This window comes from Acinonyx jubatus, chromosome B2, assembly GCF_027475565.1.
Source record: "Acinonyx jubatus isolate Ajub_Pintada_27869175 chromosome B2, VMU_Ajub_asm_v1.0, whole genome shotgun sequence".
NCBI lineage: Eukaryota > Metazoa > Chordata > Mammalia > Carnivora > Felidae > Acinonyx > Acinonyx jubatus.
The window spans coordinates 50,429,600-50,453,825 of record NC_069385.1 but is presented as its reverse complement, the minus strand read 5'-3'; the positions used below and the strand labels follow the sequence as shown (position 1 = coordinate 50,453,825).

Genomic DNA, 24,226 nt, shown 5'->3' with positions numbered 1-24,226 from the left:
ATGCTGCACGTTACATACACAAAAATATCTTACCTAAAATAGACTTTAGGTGGCATTAAACACATACAGGTCAATAATTATTTAATTATCCTATATATTTTACTAAATTTGTTAAGAGTCTGCTTAGTGTGCTCTCTAATTTGGAATATAATAAGGCCAAAGCAATCTTCCAGATCGAAGTCAAGGAGAAATTTTGGACAGCTAATGAATGAGGAGGTAAACATTAGCTGGCTTAAAAGATGGAAGACATTCTACAGCCAAACAAACAAACCAACCAACCATGCTTACTTTTATCTAACCAAGTTCTCAACTGTCTCTGTGACAACTTTTTTTTCATTTGATACCCATTAATATTCTATAGAATGTATCTGAGGAAATGTTGCTTTGGAGCTGTAGAAATTACAATTCTGGTCTCAAAATACTAGACAAAATAAAATAAAAAGAAGCTCTTATGACCTAGAACAACTAAAAAGTTCTACTACAAAAATGCTACTGCAAGCATCATCAGAAGCAAAGTGAAGTCTGTAAACTGTCCTTAGGTATACCATCAATACGATTACCTGGTTAGGTTCAGCAGCAAATTTGCCACAATGTTGTTCATCGCATCAAAGGGCTTCTGGTGCTGCTTTTTCAAAGCCCCAGCACTTGAAGTAACCAGACTCTTTGGCTTTATAGCTGTACCCAACTTTCCAGAATTCACCATGAGGTCAATTTTGCTAATGATGTCAAATAAAGACTTTTAAAGGAAAAATATTGGGAGAGAAGCTATTAAGAGCGGACACAGATGACATTCTACCAGGAAGAAAGGAAGAGAAAGAAAAACAATTTAAACTTATTTTTCCTCTTAGGTGGGAAAGCTGAAAGGTGAAGACAATGTTTCATATGCACACACATGCATAACATAGGACTGAATGTATACATGATATATCCATAAGTTACAATGTCATTTCTTACTTGGTTGTCAATGGGCAACACACAGTCTGCATGCTCATTAAGTTCCTTCATTGCCAAGATGCTATTATAAGGTGAGGTTATGACATCATCCTCACCAGAAGGATAAATTGAAGTCACAAATCTGTATACTTCTGGGAATTCGTCCTCAAGCACCTTTAAGAGAAACGTGCCAAGTCCAGATCCTGTTCCTGAGGATTAAAATTGCAAAGAAAGAAAACAAAACTCAGCACAAATGATTTAGAATAAAATTGTGAGGAACCTGGAATTTTTTGTTTTTTTTTTTTTGTAGAAACATACGTTAAAAACCAAAGCCATTATAGAGAAGACAGTTTTAATTCCATTAAAATATTTTAAAAGCCATATAAACATATACATATAGAACCCATAAACAAAATAAAAAAGGTAAACTAAGAAAAAATCTCCAACGCATATGAAGGACTAAATTTCTTTCATAGAGGTCTCACAAATCAATAACCAAAAAACCATGAATAGAAAAATGGGGAAAGTATGTAAACATGCAATTCATAATAAATCAATTGGTGAATAGATATGAATGTGCTTAACCTTTCTGCTAATCAAAGCCATCCAAGTTAAAACAATCCAATTTTGAATATGTTAGATTCAGGTCTTCTAATACTCAGTGTTGGTGACAGTGTGGGGAAATAAACTTGTATAAATTGTTCGGTGAAATAATGTGGCAAGGTATTTATTAACATGCATCAAAATTTAAAATGTACATATTCTTTGGTCCCACTTTCCTTTTGGGAATATTACCTACAGCTAGCTATAGAGGCACAAATGAGCAGAAATGTAAGTATCAGATATTCAACTGAGGACTGTGTTTAATAACTGAACACCATAAACTTAACATCTACTAATGAGAAACAGACTTTAAAAATTATTATAGTAACACAATTGAATTCTATGAGACAGAGATGACATTAAAAGACATTCGGGAAAGACAAAGGGAAAAAATTACAGAGTAATAAGCATCTCATGATCTTGTTTATGTAAAAATATACACACATACGTAACAGGCATAGAAAATATCTGGAAGGACAGACATTGGCAAACTCGATTACCCGTGAGGAGAGAGACTAGGAATTAGATGTGAGAGAGGAGACCATTTTTAACCTTCACTATTATTTACTTTTGCCAGTAAATTATGAATAAAGTATAATCTGAGATTTTGAATAGATGGATTTAAAAAGGCACCATAATGAAATATAAATCAAATTGTTTCTTTTTTTTAAAACGGATCCAAACTTGTTGGTTAATTATACTAGTACGAAGAGAAATTTGTTTCTTAATTCAGTGATTACAATGGTCCTCTAAAGGCATGGTTTACGTAGCAATTATAACTTTAATTTTAAAATGCTATCATACTGCATAATAGATATATAGAAAAAATCAATTTACATAACCTGTTGAATATAAAATCTTAATATCAGCTTGAAGAAAAATAGCATGGCAAATTTTTCTTTTAAAACTTGCTAATCCTATTTGAAATTAGCAAAATACAATGTTTCTAGTTCATAGAACAGAGGAGCAAAGTACTTCATTTGCAAGGTACAGGCTTTCCAGGGAAAAGAAAGCAATGCAGATCATTTATTATAGGTCAAGGTAATTACCATGTAAGGGAAGATTTAAAGGAGCTGACTAAAAGGATTTCTTTTATTTATGTCTCTTATTGGACACAAGAAAGATCTGAAGGTAGCTGAAGAATACGGACATTTTTAAGCCAGAAATGCTTAGCTCTAGTTAGGATATGAGATTGCACAAACAAACCCTTAGGAGAAAGTCAGCATTCCCAGAAAGCTCATATATACTGAAATATAGTCAGAAATTTTATAAAAGAAACTAAAGGTAGAAGAAAAAAAATACAGATTCAGTTCTACTATCTCTTAAAAGGGCTTAAATTAAAAAAAAATGATAATAGGAAAAAATCTGACAAAAATCTAAAATAAAAAGCAGTTATGTACATGCTCATAAACACAGAGTGTTAAAAGTTCTACCTTTATTAAGCATAGGTCTGAAAACATCCTTCAGTTTGCAAAATGAGTTCCCATTTACACTTTCACATGATTATAGGGAAATGAGTGAATAACTTTACCTCCTCCCATGGAATGTATTATAAAAAAACACTGTAAACAATCACAGTGCTCTGCCGACTTTCTGAGTTTCTCTAAAATCTGTTCTTGATAAAGCCTGCCAAAAACTTTGTGACCCACAGCCCTGAAAAAAAAGACATAAATCACAAAATCACCCTGGCATTTATTATTTCAAGATTTTATTATTTCTGATCCAAATGAAAAGATTATAGAAAAACTTGAAAAAGTATTTTTACTGTATTAAGTACATTCTTCTGGTTTCGTATCAATAAATCATATGATGATATTTCAAAGACACTAGGTAGAAAATGTAACAAATATATATATATCTATAATCCTCAAATATCATGACAAAATAGAGCATTATCAATGGCTATTAAACTATGGTTTTCTAAATTTATCTTCTTTTTTTTTTCTTTAGGCATAATTATAAGAATTTATTTCCATAGCTGTTTCTCATCTCCATTTAAAATAAATTCTGATTGCAGTAAATTTTACATATTAAAAAGCAGAACACAGTCAACTAGAATGACAATAAAAATAAAGACTTTTGAACATACTGGTTTAATATGTGAGAAAACATAAGTCATGTTGTGTTATTAGATAAACTGGCACACAAAAGAACACTGATACTTATAAGACTCTGCAAGCTTTTTTGGTTAATCAGATTTGCAAGTAGCACTTTGATGCATTAAAAATGATTAAATGATTAAAAAAATGAACGAATGATTTTCCCACAACATATAGTCAGGTTGTATAACTCAAAAATTACAGAAAGATTACACAATAATTAGTGGAAAGCCAGTTAAGTAGGCATATGGATTCATTTAGTGGCTGGTTCTCCCCAGATGAATCTCTAACAATGTAAAATGTAAATTCATGCTTTAAATTTTTGTTTATTTAAGTAATCTCTACACCCAACATGGGGCTCAACCTTAGGACCCATCGATCAAGAATTGCACACTCTTCTGAAAGAGCCAGCCAGGTGCCCCGTAATTACACATCACTACACATTAGGAACTTGAGGGATTGCCTGTAAATAGATAAAATAACAAATACTAGGTTTGCAAATAACAAGGAGCTACTTAATTTTTAAAAAACAGCAAAAACTGTTTCAATGGAAACTATTAAATGATCATTGTTGAAGCCTTTTACCCCATTAAGGAGATCAGACCATTATATATTTAAGAGCTAAACAGCCTTGGGCTGAGCCTAAATGCTGGGACACTGGTCTGGCTTGCACCTCTTATCAATTCTATTAAATCTGACCAACTGAGAACTTGATAGAGTCAAATAACACAGGTAAGAGAAGAGTTTATAAGAATACTTAAACTTTTGTTACTATTTAGTATTTTTTTTTTTTTAGAGTTTATTTATTTTTGAGAGAGAGAGAGAGAGAGAGCGAGAGCGAGCATGAGTAGGTGAGAGGCAGAGAGAGAAAGGGAGACACAGAATCTGAAATAGGCTCCAGGCTCTGAGCTGTCAGCACAGAGCCTGATGTGGGGCTCGAACTCACAAACCGCGAGATCACGACCCAGGCCAAAGTCAGATGCTTAAACAGCTGAGCCACCCAGGTGCCCCTAGTATTATTTAAGAATCGATTTACAACAAGGACTTTGGTAAATCAATTATTCATGATTTTTTTCTTAAAAAAAAAAATGAGAAAGAACTATGATACAAGTGGCTTTTCAGCACTGAGAAACACCATCATTTATCAAGGAAAAGATGATGGGCTGAAAAGCCTAGAGGTAGGTATAGCAGGTTAGATCTTGCTTTCATGTTAGCAGGACCTATTAGAATGAAGGAAAGATTGTTCCTTTTTTTTTCCAGAGGACATTCAATTTTTACATACAGCACATGCTCACCAATTATTCCCTGAGCCAGAAATATCAGTGATGAGCTGCTTGCTATCAAACACATCTCTCAACGGTCCCTGCAGAATTTCATTTACTACCCCTTCCTCCATGTCAATCAAGACAGCCTGAGAAAGAGAAATAAAATTTAATTAGCATATTTTTCTTTAGAGCTAGTTATTCTGTAAATTAATTTATGAACTAAAAGTTGCATTGTTCTTTTTACAGTTTAAGCTTAATCAAATCTTTATTTGGATCTTTATGTAGAATTTGTTACAAGAATGAAAAAGTAATTTCACTCTCCTCAGGAGGTGGAATACAATTAAAAGAGGGATTCTAAACTCTTATCCTACTCCAAAATACCATGTGGGGGAAAAAAAGGAACTGAATAATCCCCTCAACTGATTTTCTACCAATTCTTTTTTTCATGTGCCTACGTGACTGTAAATGTTTTGAGAACAAGGTCTCAGAAATTTAAAAGGTGCCTAACTAGAAAAAAATTCTCAATAAATGTAGGGTACATTAATGCATATTTGCTCACTAGAGCAACCATGCTGCTCTTCAGGAATCACAGCCCCAAACTGTCCAATTCAAATCAGTAAACTTATTACGTGCGAACCAAGGCACTGGATCAACGTTAAAGATGACAATAGGGCCCCTACGCCCAAGAAAACCTAATTCATTACCACAAACATTATTGACATGGGAGATAACCTCTATTCCTCAGAGGAAAATGAAAATATAAAATATAAAATTAACTATGGAAAGAAAAATAGAAAAGACTGGAGGAAAATACAGCAAAATGTAAGCAGGGATGGCAGTAGAATTATATTTATACTTCCCACATCTTCTACGCTGAGGAAGATGAGTGAAAAGGGAAATAAATTAAAAAGCTAAAAAAAATATGAAATAACCTTAGGGCACACTATGAAGCTATTAGCTTTGATTCAGTGTCACAGAGAAAGTGCTTGGTTTATGGGCTTCTTCAGTGCTTGTGACCCCGTAATGTTAAGCGCTTATGACATGGCACTGTTCTAAGTGCTCTGCATTTGATCCTCACCTTATGCGTAGGTACTATAGTTACCCTCACTTAACACATGAAAAAAACTGAGGCCTAGGAAAGTTAAACAACTTTAGCCCAGCTAGTAAGTGACAGAGCTAAGATTCAAACCTGCAGAATCTTCACTCTTAACCACCAAACTCTATGCTCTACTATCTCATTGAGAGGAGCCAGTCAAGTTCAATATTTATGGAATACTAACTGTTGTGAAGTTATAATTTATGCCCATTTAAATTCTGTGAATTAAACTGTGTAACTAACGATGCTACTATAAGCAAGCAATTTAAAAAATTATCTTACACAGTATATCAGAAATATTGTATTTCTAATTGTTTAATAGTATATCACAGTAGTATATCAGAAAGACTACACAATAACTATGTACTGCAAATGCAATCTTTTGTATATAGCAAGCAATATGCATACACTTTATGTATACTGGACTACATAGGGCTATTTACTGGTAATTTAGGGGTTTTCTAGGATATTTTACGATGATATGCAATTTTTACCTTAAATGTTGACTTTAACATCTAATCAACCACATAAGAGACACTTCACTGGGCAAACTGTAGTGTACTACAAGTTGTGTAGGATTACAAAGAGAAAAAAATTAGCTTATAATGGCAGTGTTCCAAAACAGACTTAAGATAATTTGTGGGAGATTACCTAAATTACCTTAAAGCAACATGCAAAATACAAAGTGACATTCAAGCACCTCTGGAAGTCAGTTTTGATAGAAGCGTCACAATTCCTCCCATAGCATCTAAACTGCCTTTCTTGTTATAAAAATAACTTATCACCAACTGGAAAAAGCAGTTTGTTGTAGACAATCACGGAAGAGAAGTGTTGCTGGAATGAGTTTAACACTAAATATGGACTACTGACTCGAAGCATTTTTGTTCAAGAGGTCTTACATGGTTGTGGTATTCACTATAACGTGGCTGGATCCATGCTTTGTATTGGGAATAGTAATTCTGATGCAAAGAAATCTTCCACTATCTTCAAATGAAAAATTAACCTGCATTAATATATGTTTCAAGCTTAGAGTTAAGGAAATTCCTTTTGTTATCATCTATCTAGACGTAGCTCTTCCCTGAAACATTCACACACACAAAATGCTAAATATGCACTGTTTTTATTTAAAGCACAAAACTTTTCCCTTAACGTTTCAGGTAGACATAAATGTCTGCTTATTTATATTAAAATGTGACTTAGTACTTTAAAAAAAATTTTTTTTTTTCATGTTTCTTCATTTTTGAGAGAGAGAGACAGAGTGTGAGCAGGGGAGGGGCAGACAGAGAGTGACACACAAGATCCAAAGAAGGCTCCAGGCTCCAAGCTGTCGGCACAGAGCCCAACACATGCGGGGCTCAAACTCACAGACCACAAGATTATGACCCGAGCTGAGGTCAGTTGCTCAACTGAGTGAGCCACCTAGGCGCTCCAGTAAAAACTTTTCTTAATTTGAGAAGTCAAATTAAAATTTTATTCTCATGATAGTTACCAAAGTATAGTTATTTTAAAAGCACATGTGATAAAAGAATCTAAGCATATATATGATCTTACTCGTGCTTTCAAAGAACAAATTTTCCCCTTGGAAATATTGCCACCATCACCAACCACTCTGAAAGATAAAAAATTAGAAAAGGTCATAAGATCTTCCAAGGCTAATAATAGTGCTATTAGATAATAAAGTTAACTCCACTTATATAATAAAGCTACTTATAGGCCTAGAGGGGCAGGCACAAAAGGCAACAGCGAAGATGCCATTCCTCTCCCTCTCCCTTCCCTACCCTCCTATTAGGCTGAAAAAGTGACGTACTTTTTCCCCTGGCTTTCTTTGTAGTTAGGGCCGGCCATGTAATGCAGTTCTGAGATAAAAAGCAGGTATGCTGGGAAGTGTTTCTGATAAAGAGGACCAGATGCTGTTGGTGCTTGGCATATAAACATGAATATAGATGCATGGAGTGAATATAGATGCATGGAGTGCACTTTACAGTTATGAAATAATAAATATGAGGACAAGAAGCCAACACCACATGAATAATGAAGTGACAGTGCCTCGGTCTTTAAGGCACTTCTCCAAGCCTAGATCATGTGATTTCCAGATTTCTTTGTATGAGGTATCTGGATACTTTTACTGCTTAAGCCACCAGTTACATATCACTGTATATCTCAGGCTGTTCCTAGAATTTCATGTTGAACAAAAGTTACTAAAATAACTACATCTATGACCAAACATATATAAGTTTATATAAGTCAATACAGTAGATAAGAAGACAGAATATATGAAAGGAAGTTGAATTGAGCACAGATGATGCTCTAGGTCGAGCTGGTAAACTACGGTCCTTGGTCCAACTCTGACCAGCTGCTTATTTTCCTACATAAAGTTTTGTTCAAACACAGTCTTTCCCATTTGCTTGCTTATGCACTAGTAAGCTATACCTGCATTCCTGCTACAACAGCAGAGTCAAACAAATGTGACAGAACTTATGGTCTGCAAAACCTAAAATATTTACCATCTGGTCCTTTACAGAAACGGCCTGTTAACCCCTAGTATAGGTAAATTCCTAGTATGCTATTAAAAAGGTATGGTCATCTTGTCAAATAGATATGGAAGTGTATACAAATATGTGGTCTTGGTTTTGAAAGATTTGTTTGTATTAATGTGGAGGCTCCCAGGTGTTGATAGTACATAGAATACTAAGATACCAAGACTCAGCTCCCCTTTTTGGAGAAACTCGGGATTGAGGAAATAAGAATGTTTTCAGGTTTAAATTACAAAACAGAGTAGATAAGAGTACAGTTATGTAGTCAATTATTAAGAACGAACAGCTGCCAGACTGAGTCTCAACTAAGTAATGCTTGAAGAAAAAAATTTTTTTTTTAATTTATTTTTGAGAGAAAGGGTGCCAGCAGGGGAGAGGCAGAGAGAGAGAGGGACAGAGGATCCGAAGCCTGCTCTACGCCAACAGGCTGACAGCAGTGAGCTCGATGCAGAGCTCGAACTCATGAACCGTGAGATCACGACCTGAGCCAAAGTCAGATGCTCAACCGAGCCACCCAGGCGCCCCTCAACTAAGTAATACTTAGTGAAAGGATTGGCCATCTCGAGTAGAGGGGATGAGAGTGGAAATTTAGTTAGAAGCATGTAAAAGGAAGTATTACAAAGGCAAATTTTAGTCTCTTAACAGTATTTAGGGGGAAATGATGCTCTAGAATCTAGTTTTTAGGTTCCGGGGAATCTAGATGGCAGATATTTCCACATAATAAAAATAAATGACACCAGCCATTAAGGTACTACACCTAACTTCCCTTGGCCTGATTCAATGGTCACCAAGCAACTTTCTACTATTTAGCTTTTCAGGTAGATTTCCTACAGAAGAGAATGCACTTTCGAAAGTAAAGGAAAATCTAGTGCTCTGGAGTTACCGTCCCTACTGTCAATTACTACATTGACTTTCTGCTTTTTAATCTCCCATTCTCTTTGAGTTTGGTTTACCGACCTGTGCTGGAGAGCAATGGACTTATTCTCAAGATGTCAACAAGTTTTCTAAGTTTACAAGCCTGAGGGTCAGACTCTGGAATTCACCAGGGAAGTGGGGGTTCATTAGCTTTCTCTAGGAGATAACTACCTCAAATACCCAACAAACTAATTCAAACTAGAACTAGAATTTTTATTGAATTACGATAAAGATGGATATTCACTATAGACTTTTCAGTTCAAGTCCACCACAGTTTAAGTAAAACACACACACTTAATGATTAAACGTTAAACATTACGGACACACCTTGAATGTCAAAATTACTCTCTCAGATAAAAGATAGTTATATAGATTCTTTATTAAAATAAACAAAAGTAATTTGACAGTTGCTTTCCTTCCTTTTAGCACATTCTATTTATAGAGCAAATATTCTTGACTACAAATATCACAGAAATGTAAAAAAAAAAAAATACATTTTTCTTTCAAAAGTTGGCCATTCCTGAATGCATTAACAAGATACACTGAGGGAAATTTTCAGCAGTCCTTCAGTAAAACTTTATTTCAAGGTCATGTTAAAAGAAGGCACACTAAAGCTTCTTTTGTTCCTTAACATTGTCTAAAAAGGAAACCTGCTGTCTTGCTCTGCAGAATAATATGAGAAATATTAATGATATGGGAATAATAATGGGAAAAAATGCTTTCAATACTGAGAAAAACAAACTAACAAACAACCCAGACAACTTCTTTATAGTTATCAACTATTTTATTATCCTTTGAAGAATTCTCTCCCAATCTGATGACATGAAAAGAATCATTATATATGTGACAGACTTTAATCCCATCTTACCTGGTATCCACATTTCTAAAGAAGCTGCTTATTGCCTCGTCATAAATTCCTTTCTAAAAAGAAAAAAAATATATTTATAGCATTTAAGTTTTGCTTCTTTCCCAAATGAAATCCTTTCGATTTAATATTCTCACAATATTGTAATGGCTGGTATTTGGCTATGATAACAACAACAAAAATGCAAGTTATCAAAAAATGCTCAGACTTCTTCCTCCCTAAAAGGCAAATGCCGTAGGATCTATGGATAAAGTTTAGCTGAGGGCGCTAAAGAAAGAAGCCGCATAGGATTGCAGAACAGGTGCATCAAAAGAGAGCTTTCTCTGGATTCCTGGTGATCATTTTAAAGTTGACTAAATTCAGGAATATAATACCACACACGTTACCTGTTTTACAAAGTACTTCCCCAAATACTATCGCATTGCTCTTCAAAAGAATCCCGATAAAAATGAGACCCTAAGAATCAGGGAGGGAGACTTAAGATATTTGGCTAGCGTTTGTTCTGGGTCTAACGCCACCAAACGCTTAAAAACCAGTTTGTGTTTTCCTGAGAAGACCCTATACAACCTCTATCAGTATCTATCAGTTAGATAAAAGGTCAAATGGACTGATTCTTGCTTATTTGCTTATCTGTTGCTTATTCTTGCTTATTTGTTGCGCGAGCATCGGTAACAGGCGGGTGGTCTCCGGGAGGGTGGGTCGGTACCTGGTTGACCGCGGCGTGCTCCCTTAGCGCCAGATCCCAGAAGCAGCAGCCGATCTGGTTTCCGCACTGGCCGACTGCGATCAGCCAAAGGAGGGAAAGAGAGTAGCCATTAGGAGGAAAAACAAGGTCGGTTGGCTGCGCGGCGACAAGGTGCCCATCCTCCCGCGCAGCTTACCCTGTACGACCACCGACTGGGTCATGCTGCTGCGAGTCCGGACTGGAGCACCCGGGAGCCGGCGGCCGCGTTCGTACTCCCCGCCCGGCTCCCGAGCTGAGCTCCCTGAAGGCCCAGGCAGCCGTAAGTCAAGCTGCTGCCGCAAGTCGCTGCTGTCGCTACGCTCTTCTCTAGGTTCAAGATAAGTTTTTCCGTCGGAAGGCCTTGCAAGTGCACTTGCGTCCCACCGTTACCATAGCGACTGGGCCTCCGGACCGTAGATCCTAACTGCTTGCCAACATCTTTGAGCTTCGGCAGCTCCAGAGGCCGGGTAACTGGCGGGTAACTAGGCTTTGGAGTGGGATTTAAAAATGTATGTCTTTAAAACTGTTTATGGGTTATCAGAGGTCTAGTTTTTGTTCAGTCTCAACACCCTGGGACGCTGCTTTAATGCGTCTAGCCAACAAGCTCTTTGTTCTAACAGAAAACGGTGTAGATGAGCACAAAGAAAAATAGGCGTGTCAGGGTATACCCGAAACTAGGCTGTTTATACACTTTGACAAAACGCTTCAGAGACCCAGTCACTGTTCCTTGAAGCTGTATGCTTCCAGCATTAACTTCTATTTAAAAAAATTTTTTTTTCTTATTAACGTTTATTCATTTTTTTGAGACAGAGAGAGACAGAGCATGAATGGGGGAAGGTCAGAGAGAGAGGGAGACACAGAATCTGAAACAGGCTCCAGGCTCTGAGCGGTCAGCACAGAGCCCGACGCGGGGCTCGAACTCAGGACCGCGAGATCATGACCTGAGCCGAAGTCGGACGCCCAAACGATTGAGCCACCCAGGCGCACCCCAACATTCACTTCTAGCCCCTCTAGGATATTCAGAAGAAATCAAGGCATAGATCCAGCTCCAAGAAGCGTATAATCTTAAGACACACGTGAAATACTAAGAAAAAAATACTGTGTTGCTGACTGTAAGGATTCAGTGAATGAGGATGTAGATCAGTCAATAGAAGTCTGGTGGAAGAGATGACATTAAAACTAGGCATTTGATTTATGTAAACTAGATGGAAGAAGACTAAAAAAAATCAGGCATTCCTGAAAATTACCAAGTACTGAAAATTGTCAAACACTGAACAATACTCTGAACTCTGATCAATTTAGACCAGATTTCAGTGAAGAACCCCAGCACTTCTTTACTGAAATTCATATTGTCTACAAATGCTTTAATCAAGAATGTTTTGCAATTGCTGAATTTTACTCTTAACTGCTTATTGGTGAGCATGGAGTCAGGGGTGGAGGTGCAGTCTAGAACATCCAACACGTCACTTCATGTCTTGGTGCTAAATTCCCAAAGTCTGGGGCTTTCAGAATTCGCAAAGTTTGGTCCAGTTTGTTGGCAGTGATGGAAGTAGGTCTATGCCAGTGAGTTATGGTGCCAGCTCATCTGGTATTCTGGCCTCTCAGAGCCCTATCTCTCATACTGTGGTTAGATCTAAGTCATTATTCCCCAGAGGTCATACATGGGAACAAGTTACATTAAGAAAGTCCTAACAACAACAACAACAACAACAACAACAGCAACAACAGTCCAAATAAGTCTCATTTATAACTTCAGTCTGGAAAGCATCCGACTAACAGGCGATTCTGCTTAAGAATCAAGGTAGAACCTTATATACCAACCATATGTACAAGCAGAAGAACTTTCTAGGATTTATAGTTTCCAGGAGTCCACACCGAAGTCATATATTTGAGCGTATTCTGGAGTTGAATACATTCCTAATTAGTTGGATTGAGACCTCATTTAAGCTATTCAAGTTCAATAGATAGAGCGAGCAGAACCCAGGCCGTCCTGGGGGTTGGATGTAGAGAGCTGTACACAGCTCTAGCGGAGTTCTAGTATACCTCCTCTGATACAAACACAGTGAAAAAGAATATATGAGTTACCTTTCAAATTCTAGCTGTAAGTGGAAAAACTAGTTTTAGAAAAGAAGAATTAGAAGCACGAGGGAGCAGACTAGAGAGCTGAAAATCAAATTACTGATGTAGATGAGAAGTCTGAGAGAATCACGAGAATGCTGAGGCAAGGACGAAGGTATTAGAGCTCTTAGAAGGTAATATCTATGAAAGAGACAAAGATAGCTCAACATAAGATTAATAAGTGCCCCTGAATAGAGAACACAGCAACTGGAAGAAGAAATGTCCTTACTGATATAAAACATAATAAAGGAAAGAAAATCTGTAGATTAAAAGAAACCAGGATTAAGGATTATAAGAAAAATAGAGTACACTGATAATGATGAATACTGAGTAATGTATAGAAATATCTAAAACTAATATAATAGGATATGTTAATTATACTTCGGTAAAAAGAGGATATACCACGATCCATGGAAAAATTTCTCTCGGACAGTCAACACGAGGATAGAGCCTAGTTAAGCCACTCAGTTTTCAGGCTGAAAGAATTCTTTGGGTACCCAGTCAAGAGAAAGAAGTAGGTAGTGGTGGAGAAAAAACAGGATTTTTTGGATTCCTGTAGAGTACATTTAGTACTGGACGACTTTGAACATCTATTACAGAGTTCTGAGGGGGCATACAACGTGTTCCAAGAAAATTAGACTCTTAATTTTCCCAGTTGCGACTTAAATAAAGTTAGAATTTGTGAGGCTCTATTCATTTTTAGTCCTGTTGGCACACTGCATTTCTGAGCCCATCTCTCTTTCATATAACTTGTCAAGCATAAGCATAGCAACCAACGTGTTACCAACATTGTGTTCTCACCTCTTCCCCTAGAATTCAAATTCATCAGTAAATCATCTGTCTTCTAGGTTATCACAGGAATTTTGCAAAGACTTTTTTTCCCCAATACATTTGTCACCAATAACATAAATAACTGTCCTTTCAGCTTCCAGTAACAGTTTCCTTGTCACCTGCTGCCTGACCACTATCCTACTGACATATTTCAGATTTTTGTTATGGCAGTTCTTAAGTCTGGACCTAAGTCTGTAGAAGTCATGATACATTTTGCTAAGTTATGGTAACTACTAATCCCTAAATCTCAGCCGTGTAAAACAATAAAGGTTTGTTTTTTTGGCACATGATCCATGTCTTTTGGGAGGTATCTGTGACTATGCTTTACGTTTTCCTCACCCTGGTGCCCAGGTTGCTGAGCTACCACGATTTCATACATTCTTGGCTTTAGTGGCAGAGAGAAAGAGGATCTTACACTGCAGTTAATGGCTGTTGTTAACCCACCAAAACTAGTCACATGGGCTCTGAGTAATCACGAGGGGGCCAGGAATTGCAATTTCCAGAAGACAGAAAGCTAGAAATATTTGATAAACAACATTCATAAGTACATTACAAGCGTTCTCAGACCTGACAGAATACAGCTTCTGTGGTAGGCGACCTCTAAGATGGTACCTAATGATCTCTGCCCTCTGTTTTTGTATAATCCCCTCTGCTTGAGTCTGGACTGGACCTAGTGACTTCTTTCTAATGAATAGAGCCCACACACAGCCCGGCAGCCATCCTGAGTTGGGGAGACAGAATTGAAAATTCTGGGGCACAAAGGCAGCTAGAATTTCCAGAGCAAAGTGCAAGAGAGCAGTGAGAGTATAGAGAAAGCTCTGGAGACCTTCAGGGAATTTCTCTGAGCCTTACACTGAGTGCTGATCAGTATGTGCATGTGGGGAAACTACCCATACTGAGGAATGAACCACTGGAAGAAGCAGGCAGAACATTTTTGGGAGTACACACAAGGGCGGAACTAGTTTACATTCCCAACATCTTGAGTGGAAGAACCCTGTAATATCTGGCGGTATTGAGTTGAGTACAGTAAAGGAACTGCCTCAGCAGTAGAGACAAATTAGCCGTAGATGAAAGGCTGTCCTGATTTAGCCTAGGAAAACACAAAATCAAGCCTTCAAAGGACCAAGCTATTTCCAAATAATTGTCCCAGATCAAAACCTGAAAGTGCTTAGAAGACTAAAAATAAAATCCAGCATCCAGCAACATAAAATTCACAATGTCTGCATCAAATGAAAAATTGCAAGATCTGCGAAGATGTAGAAAACCACACTCCAGATGATGTAAAAGAATCAGTAAAAACAAACCAAGAAATGGCACAAATGAAGGAATTAGTAGACAAGGACTTTAAAATAACATAGATGTCCTCCATATGTTCAAAAAGGCAGAGGGAAGCATGAAAAGATTAAGAAGGCACAAATATAAAAGACCCAAGTCAGACTTCTAGAGTTAAAAAATGCAGTGTCTAAAATGAAAAAATACACTGGATGGAATTAAGAGCAGATTAGACATTGCAAATGAAAAGAGTAGTGAACTTAAAGATTTAAGTGAACTTAAAGATGTAACAGTAGAAACTATCCAAAATGAAACAGAATCAAAAGATAATAAAAAAGGATCGGTGAACTGTGGGACAATTTCAAACAGCTTTATATGAGCTGTGTAACTGGAGTTCCAGAAGGAGGAAACAAAAACATACTTGAAGAGATAATGTCTGAAAAGTTTTTCACATGTGATAAAAATTATGCACCCACAAACCCAAGAAGCTCAATGAAACTTTGGATACAGGAATAAAGCCACACCAAGCACATTATAATCTAATATCAGTGGCTAAGAAAAATATTAAAAGCACTCAGAGGAAAAAAGACACACTACATAAAGAGGAACAAAGTTAAGAATAAAAGCACACTCTTGGAAACAATGCAAGTCAGAAAACTTGAGCAAAAATCTTTAGCTACTTAAAAAAATAAAAAGCGTCACAAAACAAAACTGTTGACTTAGGATTTTATACTCAGCTGTTCAAAATGGAGAATGAAATACTGTTCAAAAATGGAGATGAGGGGCACCTGGGTGGCTCAGTCCGTTAAGCGTCTGATTTCCACTCAGGTCATGATCTCGCGGTTTGCAGGTTTGAACCCCACGTCAGGCTCTGTGCTGGCGGCTGGAGCCTGGAGCCTGCTTCAGATTCTGTGTCTCCCTCTCTCTCTGCCCCTCCTATGCTCATGCTCTGTCTCTCTCTGTCTTTCAATAATAAATAAATGTTAAAAAAAATTTTTTTTAAATGGAGATGAATTGGGGTGCCTTGTGGCTTAGTCAGTTAGTATCTGACTTTGGCTCAGGTCATGATCTCACAGTTTATGAGTTTGAGCCCCGTGTCGGGCTTTGCTCAGACCACGTGGAGCCTCCTTGGGATTTCTCTCTCTCCCTCTCTCTCTGACCCTTCCCCATTTGCTCATACTCTCTTTCTCTCTCAAAATAAATAAATAAACTTAAAAAAATGGAGATGAAGTAAAAACATACAAAAATGGAATGAATTGATCACTAGTAGACTAGAACTGTTAAATGAAAACATTCATTCAGATAAAAGGGTAATCATGTTGGATGGAAATCCGGACCTACTCAAGGGAATAAAAACACTGAAAATGTGGGTGAGTATAAAAGACTTCTCTTGTTTTTAAAAAATTTCTTTAAAAATAGTTGCTTAAAGAGAAACTTATAAATACATGTGTTATAGGGTTTATAATATATAATATAGAATATACAAGTAGAATGTATGACAAAATAATACAGGGTAGGAAAGGGGAAATGATTCTTTCAATGTGAGTTTGTTTTTAAAAAGAATTTTTAAAGTTTATTTTATTTTGAGAGAGAGAGCAGGGGAGGGACAGAGAGAGAAGGGGACAGAGGATCTGAAGCAGGCTCAGCAGAGAGCCCAATGTGGGGCTTGAACTCATGAAGTGTGAGATAATGACCTGAGCCAAAGTCAAACACTTAACTGGCTGAGGCATCCAGGCATCCCAGTGTGAGTTTCTTTTAGTGTAAGTTTCTTTTAGTGTATGTGAAGTGGTATAATGTTATTTAAGGCAAACTTAAAAGTTAAAAATGTATACTATTAACTCTAAAGTAACCAAAATCAAAGCCAAGGGTTGTAAAGCAATAAGCCAATAATGGAGATAGAATAGATACACAAAATATACTAAGTTATTTCAAAAGAACAGACTAAGAGAAAAGGAACAAAGAACAGCATAAAAACACAAATAGCAAGAGGGCAAGAAAATTCAATGATATCTATCACACTAAATGTCAATAATTGAAACTCCTTAAATAAAAGTCAGAGATCATTAGACTAGATAAGAAAAAGCAAGACTCAACTATATACTGTTTCTAAGAAAGCCACTTTGACTATAAAGAAGACCAGATAGGTTAAAAGTAAAAAGACAGGAAGAGATAAATTATACTAACACTAAGGCATATAAAGTAGCTATATAAATTTCAGACAGTGGATTTCAGAGCACAGACTATTACTAGAAATAAAGAAGGATAGTTTTTAATAGTAAAGTTGTCTGTTTATCAGGAGGACATAACACTACTAAATATTTATGCAACTAATATCAGAGCTTCAAAATATATGATGCAAAAACTGGAAGAATAGAAAAGAGAAACATACATTCATAATTATAGTTGGAGATTTCAACATCCTATTTCATTAATTGATGAAGAATACAGAAAATCAGTAAGAACACAGAAGACTTGAATAACTCTGTCAGCCAACTAATTACGTGGATAGAACACCTCACCCAATGACAACATATTCTGCTGGAACATTTACCATGATAGTCCAAATTCTGAGCATAAGCAGGTCTCTATAAATTTAAAAGAATTACAATTATATGAAGAATGTGCTCTGCCAACAATGGAATGTAAGAAATCAGTAAGAGAAAACTAGCTAGAATATTTCCAAATATTTGAAAACAAAGAATACAGTTCTAAATAACCTACAGATCAAAGAAAAAAGCAAAAGGAAAATTTTTAACAGAAGGTAATGAAAATACTAAATTTCAAAATTTTTGGAAAGAATCTAAAGTAGTGCTTTGATGGAAATTTATAGAATTAAATGCTTATATTGAGAAGGTAGGTCTCAAATCAATGGCCCGAGCTTCCATCTTAAGAAACTAGAAAAAGAAAACCAAATTAAGCCCAAAGTAAACAGAAAAAAGGAAACGCTATAGATTGTAGAAGAAATCAGATAAATAGAAACCAGAAAATTAACAGAAAAATAAGTGAAACCTAGTATGTTTCCTGAGAAATTAAAATTCTTTTGTGAGCTCCCTTGCTCATAAGTTAAAGTCTAAAATCTTTAAGTGGGTTCATGTTCTTGGTTGGTTTAGCCTCTACGTATTTCTCTGACATGATTTCTTTTTTATTTTCTCTGCTGTGGTTATGCTGGCCTTTCGTATTTTCAGTTGTCCGCTCGACTGGCCCATGACTTTTGTACATGCTATTTCCTCTGTTTGCCCCCACCCCAACTGTCTCAATGTCTTTATTTCCAACTGTATTTTCAGCTAGTTAATGCCTTCTCATCCTTTAGATTTCTGTTTGATAGCCTCGTCTAGGACATACCCTACCCTAACCTGTAAACTCTACTAACCTAACCTGTAAACTTTACTAGGATAGGCACTGTGTTTGTTTGACTCAATATTTTATCTTCAGCACTTAGCACATGCCTGGCTCGTGGTGGATTCGTAGCAAATATTTGTTGTATGAATGAATTATTTCTAGTAGTGGATCTATTTTCTTAGGATATGCTAAGTTCAAGCATTACTCCTTTCCTGCATCTCTTGAATCAATATTCTGAGGACTGGAAGATTATTATTACTCTTGGGCTTATGAGGAATAGGAGTATGTAGAGATTTCACCATCTCCCACCACCCCCACCCCCTGGTACTTCACATATTCATCCATTTCTCTATGAAGATCTGCTGGAAAGTCAAGTTCATTTTGTCTTCTGATGAATATTACTCTAGTGCTAGAAAGTGTCATCATTAAGAGCACTGTTTGGTTTGTTTCATTGTATCACCCATACTAAAAAAAGAAACTTGGTACAACTCGTGCCAAATAGCTAAAAATAGTGGTAAATTAAAGGATTTTTGATTATTTCACATGCAGATACTTTGTAGCTTAAAAATATATCAATGGCTGAAACGTGAAATCAATGTTTCAACACTCTGATTTCAAGAATTATGCACCAAGAGGTTATGTGCTGATGGAATTTTGTATCCCAGACATCGACTTTATTACATGTTGGATTTTTTTTTATTCCTCAAAATAACTCCATGATATAGAAATTAATACCATTTTTTTAAGGCAAACTTTTAGTGATTTGCTCACAGTCTCAGAGCTAACATGGTATTAAAATACAAACCTAATTATCATGTCAAAACCCATCAGTTTTCTACTGCCACCTCTACTAGAAAATGTAAACTATTAAACAATTTTGCCATCCTAAGGATCCAATATTTAGGTCCTCATGATACATTAGCTAACAATTGCCAGCAATTATTTCAGTTTGTCTGACTAAGACACAGTCAGTTGAATGGTTTCTCTAAGCGAAAATTGTGATCAGCTATTCACAGATAGCACCCTGGTAAGAAAAAGAAGTAGGGGTCAGATTTTGTCTAACATCAACTTAGTTATGTAAAATGCCAATTTCTATAACACAAATCATATGAAAACAGAGCAGTGGGAAATAGTCTAAAATGTAGGTAGGAAAGAAAATTTAAATGCTTAATGTCATTTAGTAGTTTGCCATCAACTATGAACGCTGAAAAACAAAAAAGATTAGCTGAAGAGAAATGTTGTGGCTTAAGAGTTATACTTTAGTATTATATTCAGTGAGGTAAGCTGTTGATACAGAAATTAGGAGAGGGAGGGTAGTCCAGAAGATGAGTTGCATCTTGTTGCTGAGGCTATGAATTGAGACATTTTAGTCTTTAGCAGATAGGAACCTACGTGAAAAAATTCTGTCATTTCTGAGTGTCACTGGGACACTTGATCATCATTTCTTTGGCAAAGATGATATGAACAGAGGACAGAGCCTCAGTGTCCAGAGAACAAAACAGGACAGTACAGGATGTATTCTTATTTTCTCAATTGGGAGAAAATTGAGCCATTATTTCTGTCATCTGGGAGTTTCAAGGCTCTTGAGGAAATAGAAGAGGTAGTCTAGGCATTAGGGAGAGAGAGGCTGTAAAGAATCCCACATAGGAAGAGCCAAAGAGAAATGTGTAAAGGTGCAGTTTGAGGCCCCTTGTGTGGGATGAGGACACAGGTTGGATTAGTTTGTGTTAATAGTTAAGGAAAAAACTGGAAGATAAAGATAATGAGGAAAAGGGATATAAAGTGAGAAGAATCTCATGATTTTGTACAGATTAGACTGTAGGTTTAGAATATACATAAGCTCATTCATAGATTAAAATATTTCATATTGTTGGAGAATAAGGCAGTGACAAGAACAAGACTGTCAAACTTTAGAGACAACCTTCAGCTAAGCTTCGGCTTGCTGCTGGAGCTATGAATTGTGACCTTCTATTCTTTAGCAGATAGGAAACTATGTGAAAGAATCTTCTGATGTAATAATTTCTGGGTGTCACTGGAACATTTGATCATCATTCCTTTGGCAATTCCAGTCTTCTATGGAAGGTCAGTAGACACATTTGATTTATTCACCTCTGCAGGAATCAGACTCAGACTATTTTGGTAAGTCTATGTATTCTTGATTAAGTTACCTAAAACTTCATACCTACGTTAGTTAGATAGATATACTAACCCATAGATTTTACTGTGGTTTTACTAACTTGTCATTGAGCATACCACTTTTTTCCTTGATAAAGGAAACACAGAGTCTATAAAAACCATTACATATAATATTCAAATTATTAAACTTTAATTTTATTATTACCATAACAAATACTTATTAGGCATAGAATACTGTTCTAGGCATAAGAAACCATAATAAGACATATTTAATTTTTCCTGTCTTTTGTTGAACATATGTAAATTTATGTTAGTTACTAACGACTGTGTGCAAGCCACTGTTCTAGGTATTAAGGATTCAGTCAGTGGTGGCAAAGACAGACATGAAATAGGGATGCGGGGGCGGTGGACAATGATTAAGCAAAAACATTGACAAAAAATTAGGACATTGGTTCTCAACATGGGGTGATTTCTTCCCCTTCTCCACCAGGGGACATTTGGTAATGTCTGGAGACATTTTTGATTGTCACAACTTTTGGGGAAAGGTGATGTTGGCATGTAGTGGGTGGAGGCCTCAGATGCTGCAAAAATATCCTACAAAGCACAGGCCAACTCCTTCCCTCCCCAACAAAAAAACTATCTGGCCTCAAATGTCCATAGTGTCATAGTTGAGAAATCCTGAATTAGAGTGATACCTATTACAAAGCAAAATTACACAGTGCTGTGAAAACTTATATAATGTAGTGGTTATGGAAGGCTTCCCTGAGAAAGTGAAATGCAAATTCAGACTTAACGAATGAGTTGGTCCTAGCAAGTAAGGAGTGGGAACAGTGTGTGTGTATATGTGTGTTTGTGTGTACGTGTATCATATTTATCATATATCTCACATATACATTATGTTAAATTGAGTGTGTGTGTGTGTGTACAATATTTACTAATGCTCAGTAGCATCTGCTGGGTAATAATAGTTAACATTTATTGAACACTGACTATGTGTTAGGCACTGTATTTTACATGTGGTTTACATTTTGCCTAATTTAATTACATTTTACATTTAATTACATTTTGCCTTATTTAATTCACATGATTACCCTGGAAGTAGATAGTATTATCCCCAATTTATCCTTGAGAAACATACTTGATCAAGTCCCTTGCTTAGGGTTACATAGTCAGTCTAACTCTTCCAAGGCACTTTCTCACCTAAGGTGCTATAAATGTAGAGAGGCAGGGGAAAGAACGATCATCAGGAAGAGGGTTGATGGAAGGTGTCATGGAGGATGGGAGGCTTGGCTATACTTCAAAGGAAGAGAAGGGCTTAGGTAGACAGAGAGGCAGTGGAGAGTGGTGGTAGGGACTCAACCTTGTTGATTGTAACAGCCATTTCAAGCAAACTTTTTTTTTCCTTCCACACAGTAGAAATAGACTTCCATAATTTAACCATAGGGCACAGTTCACTTCTACCAGCTAATGGCTTTTTTATATTTGTTGCTAGACTTAAAATTATAGTAAGGAGGAGTTGTGTAATATGGCATTTATATACTTTTAAAGATATTTTAAAACGTCATTTTCAGCATGTTTCTATATAACTGTGACAAAATAATAACACTAAAGACTCCAAAGAACTTTTTGAAGACAACTCACCCCCACTCCATTATTTTAACTTTCTAATCTAGGTGTTCTGTGAATTATGCCTTTTCGGTTTGGGACCCAGCCAAGGAAGTTTCCAGTGGAAGGAGGAGATTCTTCAGTTGGGCTGGAATCTGGGCTGAGCTCCAGTGCTGCCTGTAATGGGAAAGAGATGTCACCAACCAGGTATGGTCTTCTCATCCTGATGGCTGAGGAAATGTGTAATAGCTATCATCAATATCAGCTTTAGTTGATGTTCAGTATTAGCAAGAAAGAAGCCTGGGACCATTAAATTAGTATTAACAAACTTTGCTGTTATGAAATTAGTATTAACAGATTCCAGGTTTTCTTAGCACAGTTTGTTTTTGGTACCTCTGTAAGTCTCAATGATAGACTAGTTCTTATTTTATTGTTATTATTTTCTGGTAAATCTTTAGCTAGATTGTTGGTGTTGATAGTTACAAGAAAGATAGCATTCATTGAAATAAGCAAATCTTTAGTGCTTTTTACATGCTAGGCACAAGGCTGCAAATATGAAGACTATTATCTCAGATTTAGTGTCACTTTGGCTTTGATTTGACCTTTAGCAGAAAGATAGTGATATAGAGTATGAATGTTCTATAAAACAAAATCATTTTTTGCAAAATTGAAGAAAACTATAATAAATAGGATGTGTTCCACTTTTCTGCTGTTTACCATTAATTACTACACTCTTAGATTTCTCATGGCTTGGAAGCTTTTAGAACACAGATTTAAGCCTAATAAGGTAGGTACTTTAAAAATCAGAGTTATTTAAGGATGCAGTGGGCTATTTTGGGAAGCACTAAGCACTTGTCTTTAGAAATGTTTGAGGTTGGGTGATTATCTGGTGGGAATGATGGACGAGAAATTTAAGTACTAGATGTAGTTTTGGAGTAGATGTCATTTAAGGATTCAATCAACATTTGAATAGTACATGGAATAGTATGTTCGGTTTTATATTTTTCCACATATTCTAGTTTTTTAAAAATTTTTCTTAACATTTATTTATTTTTGAGACAGGGAGAGACAGAGTGTGAGCGGGAAAGGGGCAGAGAGAGAGGGAGACACAGAATCCGAAGCAGGCTCCAGACTCTGAGCTGTCAGCACAGAGCTTGACGTGGGGCTCGAACTCCAAACTGCGAGATGCTGACCTGAGCCGAAGTTGGACGCCCAACCGACTGAGTCACCCAGGCACCCCCCACATATTCTAGTTTTTAAATCACTCAATTGAAGTGATTTTAAGGTGTATATATATATATATATATATATATATATATATATATATATATATATAAATTGCCATAGTAGTACCACTATGTTTACAACTATGCACTCCCCATGCGCTTTTTTTTTTTTTTTGCCATTTAGCAATCACTGTATACCTTTCAAGATGGTCATTTAGAGGATTATTTATGAATTTCCTGTGATTAAGGGTATGTCAATAATCATAATTTCTTTGCAACATAAGTCTAAAATGTCTGGCTCATCAATGTCACTGTGTTATATTGTGACATTCAAAGATTTCAAAATGATTTAAAGCAGTTGATATGCACTCAAACTTTGTTGCTTTGAAAAAATTTCCTTTTTAGCATCTAACCACGTGTGCTTTGCTCTTTCATTCAGGCAACTCCGAAGGTGCCCTGGAAGTCATTGCCTGACAATAACTGACGTTCCCATCACTGTCTATGCAACAATGCGAAAGCCACCTGCACAAAGCAGCAAGGAAATGCATCCTAAATAGCATCATTAAGTCTTTTGTAGAGGTTTGACTAGGTCAAGGGTAATGGACAAGTATCATCTTATGATGTGATAAACAAATAAAAGCCGTGGCACCTTTGGACGATGACAA

General features: G+C 36.4%; 2 protein-coding genes across 7 annotated transcripts in view; one reads left to right on the top strand and one right to left on the bottom strand.

The window, feature by feature from the left end:
• Window positions 1–11,346, bottom strand: part of TUBE1 (tubulin epsilon 1) — a 17,053-nt gene extending 5,707 nt beyond the window's left edge. For both annotated transcript variants that reach the window (XR_003419416.2, XM_027057067.2), the window contains exons 1-8: window positions 11,192–11,346; window positions 11,017–11,090; window positions 10,314–10,366; window positions 7,548–7,605; window positions 4,931–5,046; window positions 3,068–3,189; window positions 955–1,142; window positions 561–736 (exon numbers count right to left, since the gene is read on the bottom strand). Coding sequence is in view for 1 of the 2 variants with exons in the window: in XM_027057067.2 (XP_026912868.1) it covers window positions 561–736; window positions 955–1,142; window positions 3,068–3,189; window positions 4,931–5,046; window positions 7,548–7,605; window positions 10,314–10,366; window positions 11,017–11,090; window positions 11,192–11,216 (812 nt within the window). In the remaining variant the exon portion in view is untranslated. The remainder of the gene's footprint in view (window positions 1–560; window positions 737–954; window positions 1,143–3,067; window positions 3,190–4,930; window positions 5,047–7,547; window positions 7,606–10,313; window positions 10,367–11,016; window positions 11,091–11,191) is intronic.
• Window positions 11,347–24,226, top strand: FAM229B (family with sequence similarity 229 member B). 5 transcript variants are annotated; one of them, XM_015065392.3, is made up of 4 exons: window positions 11,358–11,501; window positions 20,574–20,733; window positions 22,404–22,542; window positions 24,001–24,226. In XM_015065392.3, exons 3-4 carry the CDS (start codon window positions 22,418–22,420, stop codon window positions 24,116–24,118), a joined length of 243 nt encoding a protein of 80 aa, XP_014920878.1. In that variant the 5' UTR covers window positions 11,358–11,501; window positions 20,574–20,733; window positions 22,404–22,417; the 3' UTR covers window positions 24,119–24,226. The 5 variants fall into 5 exon arrangements, with proteins under 5 accessions (XP_014920882.1, XP_014920878.1, XP_014920879.1 ...); XM_015065393.3 differs by having other exon boundaries at window positions 11,372–11,501; window positions 20,577–20,733; XM_015065394.3 differs by having other exon boundaries at window positions 11,398–11,512.